Raw genomic sequence first — 18296 nt, 5'->3', positions numbered from 1 at the left:
AGTAATGCTTGGACCTGCTGTTGGGGTGGGAACATTTCTGGAACGGGTGGACAGCAAATTCAAACCTGGTCGTGGCTTGTCATGATTGTGAGAACCAAGGCTGTCAACCACTGTATGACCTCATCATTAACCCTTTCACCTGTAGCTGCTTGTCCCCCATTAGGCATGGAAGCCTATGCTTTTCTCATAGGCCATGTCCAACAGACCTAGGCCTCTCTGATTGCGGATTGCCAAGAAGGGGAAGATGTCTTACAGATGGAGGCAATGTGCAAGGAGTTTATGGGGCTGCAGACCAGGTTGGATCTATGAATCCTATTTCTTGCCTTCGTAAGCCTCTTAGCCAGTGGGTTTGAAAGCATTTTATAACAGCATTGATTAAAGAGGTAGGTTGATAACCATTACATTTTGGAGCAACCTTGTCAGCAATACAATCTTCCCTCATAGCCAGAAGTCAGGTGCCTTTGAAGTGGGCCTTCTATTGATGTTTGACAGCCAAGAGACCAGTTCTTCCTTGAACTTTTGGCAGAATTCTACAGCTAGGTCATCAAGGTGGAAGCCCCTGCCTGGTTCATCTCCCCCATGGCTTTGACTATTTCCTCTGACTACAAGCCTAAGGCTGGCTGGACCCGTTGCTGTATTGATATTTGTGGAATCATAAGACTTATAACAAAGTTACTCAATTCTTCTAGGCTGGGTGGAAAATTTATTCTTGTAACAAGCCTGGTGGAGTTTCAGAAATTGGTCACTGTTCTTGCCTGGATTAGTAATCACCTGCCCTTGTTCTGATGTAAGCACTATTATTTGGGGTCTGTGGCTTCTCACCTTTTCTCGGCATGCAAGAAGTGTCCTTGTTCCATGTGCATGATACAATGGCTGCCTGCTTTCCTGTGTCTTAAGCAGCTGAAACTGATCCTCTCTCATTGCTGAGGAATGGAAACCCAGATCCATTAAGAAACTTCAAGGACAGACAGAAACTGTAGCCAAGCAAGGGACTGAACCAAATCCTCTGAGCACTATCCCAGATGGATTCCTCCCACCCCACCCCCCTCTACACCCTCTGTAGCAGCTGTCTTTATCCCCTGGGCAGAACTGAAGAATCATACCTCCCCATGGGTGGTGATCAGTGTGGAGGACACAGGTACTAAATGAGTGATTCTCAACTTTTTTGGACTCGAGCCAACCCTTCACAATTTTTGTGAATGTAGTGGCACCCAATTCAAAACTAATGTATACATTATAGTGCTGGCCTCCTTACAGAGGGGCTGGGCAATAGATGTGGGGGACTGTACAGGAAAGGACAAGCTTGAGCCTGCACTTACCTATTTCCTCATACCTTGCTTATCTCCTCACACCTTGCGACACCCTTCAGAGGATTTGATGGAACCCCAGAGTGCTCCAACACCCTGGTAAAATATCACTGTTCTACACCCTTCTCATTGTGGGGTCCCAAAGATTCAGCACTGAAGGAAACAGCCCTGTAGATGTGCTCTACCTGTTCCTGTAACACTTCCTGTACACACGTCATTCTGAGGCACTAAGTGAAGCTCATCTGCCTTGCAACTTCAGCAAACTCCAGAAGTGGAGTTTAAGAGACTGTAGGCTGGACAGGGATCAAAACTGCAGATATAATCCTACTGGGTGTAGGGCTTAAGACAGAGACACAAAACCACAGGAGTTGGGTATGAACAGCTGAACCACACCTACATTGGAGTCTCTTCTACTGACACCTCTTAGGAGCCCCCTGGGGAAGGGATTCCAGGATAGACCCGTCCCTCATGAGGGCAAAGCTCTTGAGTTAAGACAGCATGCATGCAGAGCTGTCAGTGGCTGGATGCCCCTATCCACATTCAGTCTGTCCCACTGCATGCTCAGATTCTGCCTGGGAAGAATGGGAGAAAAACAAGACACTGGAAGGAAACTTGGGGCTCTGCAGGAATAGACAGGAGCAGGGCAGTGTCAGTGAGTGCCAGGATGCCTCAGTAGGCTGGCATCACGCACTCAGGAGCCCCAATCCCTGCAGCCCACCTCCCTGCCCAGGGCCATATGCCTGCAACTCAGCTCAGAGACAGAACACAGGGGGACCCAATACAATTGAACTAGCTACCTAGCAAGGCCTGCCCACCCCCGCTGACTCAGCAAGTGGCCCCAATGGCTTGGCAGGGGGAAGGAAGGAGCAGGACACAATGGGGAACAAGGAATGGTTCGCCCTACAGCCAGCTTTTCAGAGGGTCCTGCCAGGAGCTGTCCTCTGCTCCCTGATTACATGAAAGATAAAGCAAGCAAAGTTGGGAGACCCCAGGGATGCACCTGAGACCACAGCTGCCCTTTCCGTTATCAGAAAGATTTTATTGTCTCATCAAGTGGCACCAACATAATTCATTGCTCTGTGTGTGAAATATGTAATAGGGCAGCAGAGAGGAAGAGAGTACAAGCTCCAACCCCAGGTCCCACCCTGCCCCAACTCAGTGGGAAAGCGGGCCAGAAGGGACAGGGCTGGGCCCCTTCACTGATTACAAAAACCAGATGCTTTATAACAAGAGGCCGGTGGTAGGAAAGGGCAGCGAGAGGAAGCGGCCGGCTTGCGGGAGGCAGCAAAGGGACCCAGCAGCTCTCAAGTGTGATACAAAGTGCATAGGTGTGCCTGCCCTGCCCCAGCCCTCACTGTGCATCTCAACAGCACATGGATGGCGGGGGGAGGGGGGCTGCGAAGGTTGTGCTGTCCCATTCCCCATGCCCACATGAGCCTCTTTGGTGCGTGAGCTGTCCAAGCCCCAGCAGCAGACAAAAGACGCCTGGAAGACAGAGAAAGGGCAGACATTAGCAAGGGCAGACTGGTACCATATAGCACCCCATCCATAATGGAGAGCCTGGCAGACTGTCCTGTGTGGGGGACAGGCTCCAGGTGGTGGGGGGAGGTTGCCCAGAGCCAGTGCACTCATGGGTGGAAAGTCTGGAGAGAAGGGTGTGTTTGACATATTAGAACCCCTGCTCCCCCACCCCAGGACTGCTCCCCAGCCAGATCCACCCCCTCCTCTAGGAGCAGCAGTTCATGAAGGCAGGAGACAGAAGTCCCACTACTCCCTGATCATCACCACTCAGCCACTTGAACTCAGCCCCCTGCTGTAGAAAAACAGGCCTTGGCCACTGGAACTGAGAAGAGCTGCCCTTAGCAGGGCAGATGCTATGACATGCAGAGAGTCCCCAGCCAGATCTGCCCCCATTCAAGGAGCCGTTCTCTCTTCAGGAGACTTCCCTTGATATTGTCTGAATTCCCCCCTCCTGGCGGCACCCATTACAAGAGGTCCCAAACATGCCAGACAGGAAGGACTAAGTGCCATGACACATGGCCCCCACCAGGTGGTGCCATCATCCCACAAAAGCCTGATTGGACATGCTGCAAGGAAGCAAATGGCCAGCCTGACCCTGCCAGTCACAAGAGGCCAAATGCTGGGATTCAGGAAGCAAAGGGTAAGGATCCTACTGGCTCAGCAGGCTGCTCTTCCCAGTGACAGAGGGGAGAAATGCTTGTGAAGCTGATGAGGTAGGTCCTGTGTCCCCACCGCTATACACCACATCCCATGCCTAAGGTCAGGGACATCAATGTGACTCAGCACACAGGTGTGGCTCAGATGTAGGATTTTCCCCGGTTAAGGCTACAGAGGCTTTGTTTCCCATGACCACAAGTGTGCTCAGGCAGGGTGCACACATGCACTGCTCACACCCCACACCTTGGTGCCACACAGACTCAGAGTCCTGGCAGTGCCACTCCAGTTTGTAAGGGGATCATAGGGCTCACAAGAACCAGACCCAGGTCAGCTCAGGCCCTGCTGTGAAAACTCACTTGCATGTTCTGTTTCAGGATTTTTTCTTTTTCAGCCTTAGCGCTTGCAGCCAGTGGGGCGAGGAGGTTTCAGACCTGCAGGCAGAGATAAAAGTTACAGCCTGTGGGACAGCCAGAGCAGGAAAAGCCAAATCCCCTTTAAAATGCACAGACCTCACCAGCGCCAAATCTATGCACACCCCAACACCATGTGCACATGCCACTAACTCCTCCCAAACCTACATACATTCCGCTACACCAGGGGTGGGTAAAATACAGCCCACGAGACAAATCTGACCCGCCAAATAATTGCTTAGCCCACAGCTGCTCCGCTGAAGAAGACTTGTGTCTGACCCACAGCTGACCTGGCTTTTGGTGTTTCTTGCCCTTCTCCCTTTCGCAAGGGGTAACCAGCTGCAGCAACAGCAGCTGCTCCCCTCCCCAGCCCGCCTGCCCTGTTCCAAGGCGCCCCCCCTCCCCCCTCCCCGCATATACTCCAAGGCAGGGGGAACAAAGCTCCTAGCCAAGCTTCTGCCTGGCAAAGCTGTCTGCATGCAGTTCCAACCCTGCAGCCATTCACAGGCCAGACAGCCTGCCCTGCAGTGAGCATCAAAGCTCAGGTAAAGTTCTTCCTGCTGACAGGGGAGGGGCGGCAGGGGGAAGATGGCCAGGAGCCATGGGTTACCCAGGCCCTGCCATGCTGGGCTGGCGCCTGCTAGGGGCACAGATGCTACTAATGCAGTGCCACAATGTTCCTACAGGCTGCTTTGGGCCATGCCACTTGGGCACTGCTGAAGTGGCTCCTGCTCAACCCCAAGTCTCCAGCATGCAGCCAAGTTAGGCAGGAGCCATGCCGGCTGCTCCAGCTGCACCTACACAGCTGATAGTAGCGCCCAGGAACACAATGTGGAACTGGCTGGCCTGGCTGCTTGCCGGCAACTCAGGGTGGGACAGAAGGTGTAGGGGGAAGGGGTCTGGGAACCAAGAGTTATCCAGACGCAGCCAGGCCAGTTCCCCACTTCTCTGCATCCCCAGCATGCGGCTGGGTTAGGCAGAAGCTGCTCCAGCTGTACCCACGTGGCCCGAGGCAGCACATGGGAACACAGTACAGCACCAGCCCAGGTTGGCTGCATGCCACAGACTTGGGGAGAGGGGAACAAAGGTTATGTTCTCCTAACCTTTGTCCAGTCACCTCTCTGCCCTTAGATCTGGGGTGGGCAATTATTTGGACTGGAGAAACACTTAGGGAGTTTAGGTGAGCTGTTTGGGGGGGGGGCGGGGGGGGGAGGGGTGCTGACCCAGCCTGCAACAGCTCAGCAAAACTCCCTAAGTGGTCCTCCAGCCTGCCCACCCCTACGTGGGTGGACATACTGCCTACTCCTGTCGTACACCCTCACTGACACCTGCCAAATCACACATACCCCAACAACCCCAAGTGCGCCCACATCAACAAACATGCCTCAATCGTTCTCACACATTTACACCCCAACACCTTTATTATATATGTTCGCTGATACTGCCCATGAGCCAATGCCCAAAGGTTTGCTCACACCCTCTGACATATCCTGGATTCCCACCCCCCAGCCAATGCCTTCTCTAACGCCCCAAATCTACACACACCCCCACACCTCCAAGATATACACATTCAAGGCTACCTCTCAAGTCCACACACACTCTCGGTCACTGACTCCACCCAGATCTATATACACCCCCAATGTCTTCATCAACCCCACCATGTGATACCTCCCAAGTCTACACACCAACATCCTCACCAATACTCCAAGTTTGCACATACCCACTGACACCCCAACACCTCCCAACTGTGACTAACGGAGTATGTTAAGAAGAGGGGCTAGGGTTTCTGGAGCTCCAGAGAGGGAAGATGAGGGGCTGGCCTTGGGGGCAGAGGAAGGAAGCAATCCAAAAGAGCAGCAGAGCCTGGCCACTGTCTGTTTAAGGGCTCAGGACCAGGAACCATGTACAGTGAAGCAAGGCTCCCTGCCAAGCAGGCCAGGCCCTGGGAAAGAGGGCTGGATACTGTCTGCCTCCTCCTCCTTCTGTTGCAAGGGAAGTGCTGCTGACCTTGCCCAGCCCACCCAGGAGATGACTGAGCTGCAGAGGGGCCAGCGGGGAAGAGCTGGGGTAAGGCTGCAGCTGGCCTGAGGCAATGATGCCCAGAAAAGGAGGGATTAGGACTCCAGAGCCATGCTGGTGGGGACAGATTTGTCCAGCAAAACAAAAACAAAAAAAACCCACTTCAATCAAAACACCTCAGGGTCTTCAAGGAGTCCAGGGGAAGAGGTGGGGCACTTGGGAGCCCACCCCTGCTGCCCCCTCCACAGCTGCTCCATGAAATTAAGGCTTTTGGCCAGTTTCCTCCTGCAGCGAACAGCAAAACAGATGAGAGCATCCATTTCACAAGCAGCTGCAGGGGCCTGAGGATCTGCCAGTTTGGCAAATTTGGGTGTAGGCCTGATTCAGGCAGAAACCAGATTTCAAGGGAATGAAATTGCCAGCACACCAAACCCTTAGTGTTTGGCCACCTTGACTCCTGAGTCAGGAAAGAGGCCCACTTGTCCAGCACCCATGATCTCAAGGAGAAGGAAACAGCCTGAAGTACCACGCAGGAGGGCAGGGGGCTCTGGCTGGAGGGGGCCAGAGTTGTGCTGGGGAAAGAGACCCAGTAAATGTGGCCCTCTCCAGAGGATTTCACTGACAGTGTTCCAGCCTGGGTTCAAGGCCTTGCAAGGACTGAGAAGAGGAGAGAGGGCAGGGATCTGCAGGACCACTCTGAGCCACAAGGAGGTGCCCCTGAAATTACAGCTGCTCAGACTGACAGACATGCATACATCCTGATAACTCCAAGATGAATATGATGAAATCAGTGTAACAAAATCATCAACAGAGCTAACTGCACTTTATCACACATTAGCAGATGCATAACAAATAGATCCAAGGAGGCATTACTTCCCCTCTATGCAGCACTGGTCAGACTGCAGTTGGAGTACTGCGTCCAGTTTTGGGCACCGTACTTTAAGAAGGATGTGAATAACCTGGAGAGGGTCCAGAGCAGGGCCACTCATATGGTTAAGGGTTTGCAGGCTAAGCCCTATGAGGAGAGACTAAGGGAACTGAATCTCTTCAGCCTCTGCAAAAGAAGGCTCAGAGGCGATCTTGTGGCCGCCTACAAATTCATTAGGGGGGTGCAGCAAGGAATCAGAGATGCTCTGTTCACTAGGGCGCCTCTTGGGGTAACACGGAACAATGGTCACAAACTGATGGAGAGCAGATTTAGGCTGGACATCAGGAAGAACTTCTTTATGGTAAGGGTGGCCAGAATTTGGAATGGCCTTCCAAGGGAGGTGGTGCTCTCCCCTACCCTGGGGGTCTTTAAGAGAAGGCTGTATAGGCACCCAGTTGGGGTCATCTGACCCCAGCACTCTTTCCTGCCTAGACAGGGGGTTAGACTCAGTGATCTGTTGAGTTCCCTTTCCAACCCTAGTATCTATGAATCTATGACTCCTCAACACCCCCAGCCAGGCACATACCCAGCAACACCCTTAGGCCTACAAATACTCACCGACACCTGCAGGTGTGAACATACGCCAACACCCCAGGTCTACACAGACACTTGCCATCATCCCAGGTATACAAACATCCTCCCAACAGGAACTTCCCCCCAAACCCAGGTCCTTCATGGAAGCCCCCCAAACACATGCATGCCTCCCAACCCATCCCCACCATAAAACCCCTTACCCCACGTACAGCTCAACCCCTTTCAGCGTAATCTCCCACCCACATACACCCCCCCGCCAAAACGCACACTCCAGCTTCTGGACATCTCACAGGAACTTCCCTCCCCACTTCTCCCTTACAGCAGGGTTTCTCAACCGGTGGGACGTGTCTCACTGGCAGGACACAAAGGTCCTCTACATGGGACTCAGGTCCCAGTGGTGAAAATGGGAGTCTCAAGGCAGAACTTCCAGTTTCACTTTTGCGTGCTTCGATCAGCTGTTGGGGGACCTCCCCTACCTTCCACTGGCCTCTGGGGGACACCCTGCCCTGCTCATCAACCAGTGGGACCAGGATTTTTTGACCTTACATAGGTGGGATGCAAGGTGCAAAAGGTTGAGAACCTCTGCCTTACAGGACCTCCCCAACAGACACCACAACCCTTCTCCCCTCACAAAAAACACCCCCTCCCCACCCGCACACCCCAACCTGGCCCTTCATGACTGCCTCCTCCCCACACACTCCCACACTCACCCTGAGGATTTCTCTGGCTTGGGGGGTAGTGCAGGGGGCTTCCCAGCCAGGCCAGGGACCTTGCAGGACTTGGAGCGCTGCATGTGGAGCTCCTTGGATGAAGCTGGCTTGCCCTCCCCTGGCTGGGCCCCCTCCTCGGCAGAGCGGTTCCGGCCCCTCAGTTTGGCCTGTGCAGGCAGGAGAGGAAGGGACAAAGAATGAAGTCAGACAGATACATGGACATCCTGGCTTTCTGTACAACACCACTCCTCACCCCTATGTCAACTGCACATCACCCTCAGACCTACCAGTTACCCGGGACAAACCCCACCCCCAGCCTTTTCTGAGCCCTCCCACCTGCCTGCAAGACTTCCCCAGAAACCTCCTCCATATCAGCCCCTTCACACCAGTTTTCCCCTGCCCCATTCCAGCCTCACTTACACGTAGGTCTCCCTTTCTGCACCCCCACCCCACAATACCTCTGTGCCAGCCCCTCTTGAGACCTCCTTTCTCATACCCTGGCCTCCCCAGCATACCCGCACCAGCCCAGGACTCCCTCAACACCAGTCCCTGCACTCCCAGCTTTCCCAACCATGATCTACTTCAGCAACCTCCTCATCCCAGGACCCACTGTGCCAGTCCCCTCCCTACTCCCCACACCCAAGACCTCCCCTCCCATACCTAAGACTCTTACCAACACTCCCTTTTTCTTCAAGATCATCTACATTATAGTTTCACAGTAGTTAGGGGTCAGAAGGAACCTAAATACATCATCTAGTTTGACCACCCACCACTGGCCAAAGCACATGCTGGGATCACACGACCCCAGACAGGTGTTCATCCAAGCTCTTTTTGAATTTACCCAAGGTAGGAGAGAGGACCACTTTCCTAGGAAGTTGGCTGCAGATCCTAGCCACCCTAACAGTGAAATAGTGCCTCCTTATCTCTAACCTGAACCTATTCTCCAGCAGCTTCTGGCCATTGTTCCTTGTCACCCCAGGTGCTATTGGGGGGAAAAGGACCCTTCCTACTTGCTGCTGATCTCCCCTAACGAGTTTGTAGGCAGCCACCGAATCTCCCCTCAGCCTCTGTTTGCTGAGGCTGAACAGGTTCAGGTGCCTCAGCCTCTCCTCATAGGGCCTGCCCTGTTGCCCTCCAACCAAGCGGGTGGCCCTCCTCTGAACCCTCTCAAGTCAGGCCACATCCCGACTTGAGGTGGTGCAGAGTCACTTGGAAGAACTGGATGCCTTTAAGTCGGCAGGCCCGGATGAGCTCCTTCCGAGGCTGAAGGCACTGGCCGACATCATTGCAGAGCCACTGGTGGGAATATTCGAACGCTCGTGGCGCACGGGCCAAGTCCCGGAGGACTGGAAAAGGGCTAACGTGGTCCCCATTTTCAAAAAGGGGAGGATGGAGGACCCGGGCAACTATAGGCCAGTCAGTCTCACCTCCATCCTTGGTAAAGTCTTTGAAAAATTATCAAGGCTCACATTTTTGAGAGCCCAGCAGGGCAAATTATGCTGAGGGGAAACCAGCACGGGTTTGTGGCGGGCAGATCGTGCCTGACCAATCTAGTCTCTTTCTATGACCAGGTTACGAAACGCCTGGACACAGGAGGAGGGGTGGATGTCGTATACTTAGACTTCAGGAAGGCCTTCGATACGGTATCCCACCGCATATTGGTGAACAAATTAAGAGGCTGTGACGTGGATGACTACACAGTCCGGTGGGTGGCGAATTGGCTAGAGGGTCGCACCCAGAGAGTCGTGGTGGATGGGTCAGTCTCGACCTGGAAGGGTGTGGGCAGTGGGGTCCTGCAGGGCTCGGTCCTTGGACCGATACTCTTTAATGTCTTCATCAGTGACTTGGACGAGGGAGTCAAATGTACTCTGTCCAAGTTTGTAGATGACACAAAGCTATGGGGAGAAGTGGACACGCCGGAGGGCAGGGAACAGCTGCAGGCAGACCTGGATAGATTGGACAAGTGGGCAGAAAACAACAGAATGCAGTTCAACAAGGAGAAATGCAAAGTGCTGCACCTAGGGAGGAAAAATGTCCAGCACACCTACAGCCTAGGGAATGACCTGCTGGGTGGCACAGAGGTGGAAAGGGATCTTGGAGTCCTAGTGGACTCCAAGATGAACATGAGCCGGCAGTGTGACGAAGCCATCAGAAAAGCCAATGGCACTTTATCGTGCATCAGCAGATGCATGACGAATAGGTCCAAGGAGGTGATACTTCCCCTCTATCGGGCGCTGGTCAGACCGCAGTTGGAGTACTGCGTGCAATTCTGGGCACCACACTTCAAGAAGGATGCGGATAACCTGGAGAGGGTCCAGAGAAGGGCAACTCATATGGTCAAGGGCCTGCAGGCCAAGCCCTACGAGGAGAGACTAGAGAAACTGGACCTTTTCAGCCTCCGCAAGAGAAGGTTGAGAGGCGACCTTGTGGCTGCCTTTAAGTTCATCACGGGGGCACAGAAGGGAACTGGTGAGTATTTATTCACCAAGGCGCCCCCGGGGGTTACAAGAAACAATGGCCACAAGCTAGCAGAGAGCAGATTTAGATTGGACATTAGGAAGAACTTCTTCACAGTTCGAGTGGCCAAGGTCTGGAACGGGCTCCCAAGGGAGGTGGTGCTCTCCCCTACCCTGGGGGTCTTCAAGAGGAGGTTAGATGAGTATCTAGCTGGGGTCATCTAGACCCAGCACTCTTTCCTGCTTATGCAGGGGGTCGGACTTGATGATCTATTGAGGTCCCTTCCGACCCTAACATCTACGAATCTATGAATCCTTCTTAAAGTGCGATGTCCAGAACTGGACGCAGTACTCCAGTTGAGGCCGGACCAATGTCGCATAGAGGGGGAGTATCACCTCTCTGGACTGGCTTGAGCTGCATCTTTGGATGCACAACAAGGTGTGGTTGGCTTTGCTGGCTGTGGTCTGGCATTGGCGGCTCATGTTCATCTTGGAGTCAATAATGACTCCAAGATCCTTTTCTGCCTCTGTACTCACAAAGGGGGAGCTCCCCAGCTTGTATGTATGCTGTGGATTCCTTCTCCCCAGGTGCAGCACCCTGCACTTATCCACATTGAAGCCTATCCTATTCCCACCAGGAGTGGGAGCATTAAATATGCTCCCACTCCTCCCCACCCAGCACTCCACATTCAACTAATCTGACATCCCCTTACAGGCCCCTATCACACACGTAAAGACAGGCTTGCCCTGTACCACGTAGTCAGAGGGCTCCCACGCCCCGCCCAGCACCAGGGCCACAGCTGGTGCTACCTTGATGGCCGATGGATTCAGGCCTGGGAACAGAGACACCTTCGCCCCCTTAGAGGCTGGTGATGGCCGTGCGCGCCTGCTCTTTGGCTCCTCTGCTGCCTCCTCATCTGAGGAGGCCATACATGTTGTTCTAGGCTCTGACGGGAAAGCAGAGAGGACAGCATCAGGCTACATGAGTATATGCCACCCCAACAGCAACAAGCCAGTGACAGATTAGGACTACCAAGAAGGAACACATGCTAATTCCATATCCTCACCGACACCACATTGGAACAAACACCAATGCTACATTAACACCAACATCACGCCATCACCACCACACACACGTCATTGCCATACTGTCAAGCAGATACACGTACCAATGCCACATCAATACCAGCATGCTGGAATGGGTCAATGCTAAACCAATGTTGCTGCCATGTTGAAACGAAGGCCACTGCTGCACTCATGCTTCCATTGTGCAAGAAAGCATGCCAAGGTAACACCACCAGCACAGCAGAAAACATGACCAGTGCACACCAGATGCCCTGCCCTACTAGCACATCAGGCACACAGTGTCAATGCCACCTCAAGACACACAGTCCTCACAGGGCTACCTGCACTGGCACCACACCACACGCTCCCCCTACACACAGAGATGACAATGAGACAACACCATGATGCCACACATGATCACATATTAACATCATGCCATACAGGGACACATACCACTGCTACCCCAACATCCTCTCCCACAAAGGAATGCATCCTGCTGCCCTGCCAACACTGCACCAGTACCATGTCCCGCCAGCAGACACGAAGCTGTATCAGTATCACATCACAGCCACACCAGCCAGGCCCAAGATGCAACCTATCCCCGCTGTTAATCCCACCTGTGGAGTCCTGGAACATCCAGCTGTCCCCCTCCATCTCTGACAGCCCCAGCGTAGCCCCAGGGCGGATGGCGGGCGCCCGGTGCCCTCGCTTGCGACCCAGGTTGGCTTTGCTTCGGGACACAGTGCTGTCGAGAACTTCTGCATCCTGTACACACCCCACAAAGGACAGACATAGGTCAGTGAGAGCCATAAGGAGGACACCCCACACAAAGATAACACCACACTGACTCAGCCCATTGTCCACAGCCCCAGGGCCGCCTCCTGCTCCCTTCCTGCCCCAAGACACAATCATAAGCCAGTGAAGTTCCCCATGCTGCATCAGGACTCAGTCCAGGGTATCTCAGATCTCACAATACAATGCAGGTCTCAGGGTGGCATCTGTGAGATCCTGGCAGCACAAAGGAATCCCAACCCAGACACAGTCACCCAATGCTGGGAGAATGGGGCCCAGGACCTGAAAGCTCTACTTGCAAGGTGGCCAGGGAGGTAAGGTAAGGACCCCTGAGAAGTCCACCTCACAGCCCCCTTCCTCTGACCACCACACAGTATCCCCATCAGCAGAGGGTCCCCTCCTTTTGGAAGGGCCATTTAACACACAATGCAGGCCTCCACTCCCTGGGGGTAGCAAAAGCTTCAAGCTTTGCTCACAGGTCCAGCCAGAGGATACCAGGGGGATGGTGGTGGGATACAGCTATCCAGGACCTGTCCAAAGCTCCCCTGCACGGGTGGGCTTGGAAGAAGCTTCTGCTGGAAAGCTCGTGTCATGCTTACCTCCAGAAAAGAGAAGTCCTGTGCTGGGAGCAGACCCTGGGAAGGCTGACGCCTCTCGGTTGGGCTCCCCCTGCACTCTGGCTGGCTCAGCCTCTTCACTTGCTTTGGTAGGCAGCTCCCATCAGCATCATCAGGCTGGGGGGGCCCAGCAGCCTGGTCAGGGCCATCAACCTCCAATGCCTGGTCATTGGCAGTGTTGCTCAGGCCCCGCTCCTCTCCCATGTGGCTGGTCTGTGGTGAGGCAGGTCTCTCCTGCTGGGCCGCCTGGACAGAGCCGTTGGCCAGTATTTCCTCCAGCAGCAAGCTGGGGCCAGAAAGTCGTGAGCCTACAGGTCCTCTGCAAGGGGAGACAAGAGTGAAAGCCTGGCCTACCCACTGACGCAGAGGCTCATGCTCCCTTCCCCAACGGCCCTGTGCTCTCAATCACAGAATCCTCTCCTTCCCCCTCTTCCCCTGCCCTCCACAGACCTGCATTCCCATAATCCCAGAACTTTCTTCTCCCAGGCTCCTTTGCTCTCTTCCCAGACCCTCCGCTGCCGAAGTGCTGTCAGAAGCCCAGGACTGAATGCCCCATTATCAGGCCTCATAGCATGCATTACAGCAGTGTCATTATCCACCTAGGGAAACTGAGGCACAGCATGGGAAAGTGACTTGGAAAAGCTCATAGTGACCTGATGAAGAATGACTGGCATTTGAAAGCTTGTCAAACTCTTTCCCGACCATGCAGTTGGCTCAATAAAAGATACTGCTCACAGAATTCCTTGCCTCTTGGCCAAGCTCAGGCATCCTAAGCCTGGAAAAAAAACCCTTCTGGGGAGGCAGGAATACTAGCTGGGAGGCAGCACTACCATGAAGTGGGTGTAAAATAACCAAGGGGAAGCCGTTCCCAGGGAACATAAGTTTTACACCCTTTAGGTTATGCACAGCCCATACTGGGAGCCAAGCCAGCTACAGAGACAGACTTGAAAATCCAGCCAGCCTGGAGGAGCCCCCTAGCAGCGGTGGGGCAGGGCTCACTTGGGCTGGCAAAGGGATCGCCTGGCATGGAGAAGCCCAAAGTCTGGCTTACTCAGGCAAGTAACCCCTCCAACTCCAGCAGGCTCTTCACAGGGGCTGTCATGCTGGTGGGAACATTAGCCAGCAGGGGGAACAACAAATGCTGCAGAGAGGACAGGAAATGGGGAAGCTTGCTTTCTCCCAGCAGTGGATGGGACAGCAGCGCACTGCCCTTTGCTGTGGGCATGGAGCCAGGATGCTATGCTTTGGCTGTCAGCTCTGCAGGACCTGGCCTGCCCTATGGAGAGGACACTGCCAGGGCAACGCAACAAGAGCCATACAAAGCCATACTAGCCAGCCAGGCCTATGGAGAGAGCGTGCTCAGGGCCCCACCCAGCCCCAGGCTTCCAGCCAGCTCCCATGATTACCAAAAGCCAGACAGCTACTCCCAAGCCCATGACGTCACCCCTCAGTGACTCCAACCAAACCTTCATATGCTAGAATTTCAGCTCCTGACTGAGAGGGGCAGGTCTCATTCTACATGCTGGGGGCTAGCAGGAAGATGCAGGGCTGTCCTCAGGTCCCCAGTGCCTGGCAAGGGGGAAGCCCTACTTGAGAGCCAATGTGCCCTGCCCCAAGGGCCTCAGCAGGCCACTCAGAGGAAATCAGGATATTTCAGCACGAGGCCAGCAACAGTCCTCAGGGAGAGTGGAAGAAGGCACAGCAAGAAGTCATCAGGGAGCAAGGAAGATAGAGAGCTAAGGCTCAGGGCTAACATTGCAGACATTTCTCAGCTGTATCCAGATAGTCCCCAAAGGCTGGGGGAAAGAGGTGCAGGTGGGGAATTAAAGGCAGTGCCAAGGAAAAGGGCCCAAAGCAGCATGGCTTCCCCGGCAGCAAGATCAATTTGCTTTGGTCCAGTCCACCTGTCCTCTTCTGGACCTGGACATGTGAAAAGGTGCAGGATGGGGGAAGTAGGTGGAAAGGCCAGGTCCTGCTGTCAGTGGCAAGTTGGGCCACCTCAACCAACACACCTCAGCCTGGAGGGATGCCCACTAAAGCCAAGCAGGCTGCAGAAGAGGAGAAAGGGGTCCTGGAGGATACTGCACAGCAGACAGCCTGACCCCATTACCGTGACTGAGTGAGCACAAGATGGTCCTCCACATCCGCAGCAGAAGGCCCAGGGAAGAACTTCCCCACAGATGCCTCGCAGCAGCAGCAGCATTCCCTGCCATAAGATGCATGCTTAGCCAAACAGCTTCTCAGCCATACCGATGTCCCCTCCATGGGTTTCCTAAACTGGAGCAAGTACTCTAAGCATCAACAGGCCCCACTAAAAAGAGCTACTACTGGAGCCAGGACACCAACCGGGGTGTTCATCCCTCTTACACCCCACCCTCACATGCCCAGCATAGCCCTTACCCATCCTCCGAGTCTCCACCATCTTCTATGCTCGGCTCCTCAATGTGCAGGCTGAGGTCAGGGCTTTGCTCCATGACATCGCTCCCACTGTCACCAGCCTCATCTGTTCGTTCCGCTCCAGGCTCACTGGTGTTGTCCAGGCCCTTGGCCTGTGAGCTGCTGAAAGTAACTGTGTTCCCTATGCCAAATATAGGGCTCAAGTCCTGGGCCCAGTCCAGCTGCTCCTCTCTGCACATATCAAAGCCTTCAGGCCTCTGGCCATCAGAGGGATTCTGGCTGCTCGTGCCAAGGTCCTGGACCCAGTCTGTCCGTCCCACTTCACCCTCTGTGCAGTCATCAGAACCCACAGCTCCCCAGCTGCTGGAAATATCCAGGCGTCTAAGGCCAAGATCCTGGGCCCAGTCAGACTGGCCTGTTCCAGTCTCTTGGGACATCGCTGGGCCTGCAATCCCCTCTTCACCAACCCAATCAGACTGGCTGTCTCTGAGCTCTGCTGGACCAACAGTCCCAGCTGAGCTGGATGGATTCAAAGTGCTTAAACCAATGCTGCTGTCCCTGTCCGTCCCTATGATGCCAAACTGGTTCTGGTGCTCAGCCCCTCCAACACTGAATTCAACAGCCCAGTCTCTGCTACTAGTGGCAGACTTGTTCTCCTGGAGATTAGAGCCACTCCAACCAGATTTCTCAGCACTGGGCTCTCGACCTAGGCAACAAGAATCCCCAATGCTAGACTGGTCTTTGCTTCCACTGCAAAAGGCACTCTCCTGGTCTGTACAGCTAAGGCCATATTCGCTGGCCCAATCCTGATTTCCAGTACAAAACTCCCTCTCCTTTTGTTCAGTGTTGCCCACACCGTAGTCACCATTCCAACCAGACTTCCCAACACCAAAGTCCTTGTCCTGCTGGCTGGTGTCACCCACACCATACTCACTAGTCCAACTTGACTTGCTGGGACTGAACTCCTTGTCCTGCTGACTGGTGTCACCCGCACCATACTCACTAGTCCAACTTGGCTTGCTGGGACTGAACTCCTTGCCCTGCTGGCTGCTGTCACCCACACCGTACTCACTAGTCCAACTTGGCTTGCTGGGACTGAACTCCTTGTCCTGCTGGCTGGCATCACTCTCACTGTACTCACTGGTCCATGCTGGCTTGCTGGGACTGAACTCCTTGTCCTGCTGGCTGGTGTCACCCATGGCATACTCACTGGTCCAGCCTGACTTCCCAACATCAAAGTCCTTGTCCTGCTGGCCGATATCATGCACACCATACTCACTGGTCCAACTTGGCTTACCAGAACTGAACTCCTCGTCTTGCTGGTTACCACTTGCAATACCATAGCTGCTGGTCCAGTCTGGCTTCCCGGTGCCAAATTCCATACTCTGGCTGTCAGTGCTGCCAATGCTGTACTGACTGGTCCAGTCTGGCTTGGAAGTGCTCAAGTCTCCATCCTGATGCTGGCCATCCCCAAGGCCATAAGTGTCAGGCCAGTCTCTGTGCCCAGTGCTGGAATCCCCCATTACCTCTGTCCCTTTGTACTCACTGGCCCACTCCTTCCTGTTGACACCAAACACCCCATCCTGCCGATCAGCTTCACTAATGCTGTATGCACTGGCCCAGTCGCGTTTACTGGTGCCAAAAGCCCGATCCTGTTCAGTCTCGCTTGCTCCATACCCACTGGGCCAGTCTCTCTTCCCAGAGCCAGGCTCACTGGCCCAGTCGAAGTCACTGACCTGGCGGGCCTCTCCAATGCCAAACTCACTGTGCAGGTCCTTCCGCGACCAGCCAAGGAGACCCTGTGCAGAAAGGGAGGGAGACAGGTGATTTAGACGAAAAGGGAATTTGGGACAAGAATGAATGTGGAGACCCAGCTGGGACAGTCCTGTCCCCTCCACCCCAAAGCAGCCTTGCTATGGGACAGGAAGGAAGAGGACCCGCCTTGGGTTTGTGGCACTCCCTTGAGCTTGAAGCACTCCCTCTTAAGTACTTTCCCAGGTGAAGCTGTAGCAGTGGGGTTCCAGGTTAACCTGTGGAAGGGAGCATGAAGAGGCCCCCTCCTGACCCCCAGCATCACCTGTTCCCCCCCCAACCCTCCTGGATGGGAAGGCATCCTGTTTCTGAGTGTAACCTCCACCAGGCTATTCTGGAGGGCTGTGGTTCATCAGCTCCTGTGGTATGTCCCCAGCCTCTTCCCCTCTTGCAAGCCCTCCTGCCCATCACCAGAAAACCTGGAGGAATAGGGCATGCCAGCAGGGCAGCAGCAGAGACCATCGGGATCCCTTGCTCAGCCCTCTGCAGCAGGACCCCAAGCCCAGCTGCCAGGCCAGAAGGCACGATCATTCTGTGTACTCACAGATGCTGCGCCCATCCAGGGAGCACTCAACTGCTCTGAGTGCCGAACACGCCCAGCCTCATCCCGCCTCTCCAAGTTAGCCAAGAGCCTCTGCAGGATTGATGTCCTACCACTGTCCCTGTTCATGGCTGTGCCAAACTGGGGGCTCCCGTATGCCCCAGAAGGGAAAGCCAAGAGAGGTGGTGGGGGAGCGTGCAGCAGGCTGCGCTGCAGCTACCTTCTGTGCTTCACCCCACCCCCATTCCCCCAGCACGTTCCTGTTCTGCCTCCACACAACCTGTCCAACCACTCTGCACACTCACTCACTCAGGGCTTGGCTGCCTGGGACCAAGCCTGGCTCATTCAGTATGGCACACCCACCCACTGCCGCCAGGCAGGGATTAACCCATTACAGCCCTGTTGCATGTGCGGACTGAAAGAGGAGCCTCACATCTATCCCCATGCCCTCTCCCACAGAAGAGTGTTGCCTACGGGTGCCAGAGACATGACCTCTAGAAAAACTTCCTCTTGACTCCAATACACCTGGA

The 18296-nt window shown here is 54.4% G+C and overlaps 1 protein-coding gene across 4 annotated transcripts in view; it reads right to left on the bottom strand.

The window, feature by feature from the left end:
• Window positions 1-2325: 2325 nt before the first annotated feature.
• The window catches only part of TNKS1BP1 (tankyrase 1 binding protein 1), a 30097-nt gene continuing 14126 nt past the window's right edge, over window positions 2326-18296 (bottom strand). For 3 of the 4 annotated variants that reach the window (XM_014597156.3, XM_014597154.3, XM_019485793.2), the window contains 8 exons: window positions 15417-17212; window positions 15127-15222; window positions 12999-13335; window positions 12225-12372; window positions 11353-11489; window positions 8087-8253; window positions 3842-3916; window positions 2326-2792 (listed from right to left, as the gene is read on the bottom strand). In XM_014597156.3, coding sequence (XP_014452642.1) covers window positions 3856-3916; window positions 8087-8253; window positions 11353-11489; window positions 12225-12372; window positions 12999-13335; window positions 15127-15222; window positions 15417-17212 — 2742 coding nt within the window. In that variant the 3' untranslated portion in view covers window positions 2326-2792; window positions 3842-3855. The remainder of the gene's footprint in view (window positions 2793-3841; window positions 3917-8086; window positions 8254-11352; window positions 11490-12224; window positions 12373-12998; window positions 13336-15126; window positions 15223-15416; window positions 17213-18296) is intronic. The other variant, XM_019485794.2, reaches the window with a different exon arrangement.

This window comes from Alligator mississippiensis, chromosome 2, assembly GCF_030867095.1.
Source record: "Alligator mississippiensis isolate rAllMis1 chromosome 2, rAllMis1, whole genome shotgun sequence".
Taxonomy (NCBI): domain Eukaryota; kingdom Metazoa; phylum Chordata; order Crocodylia; family Alligatoridae; genus Alligator; species Alligator mississippiensis.
This window is presented reverse-complemented; position numbering and strand designations above follow the sequence as displayed.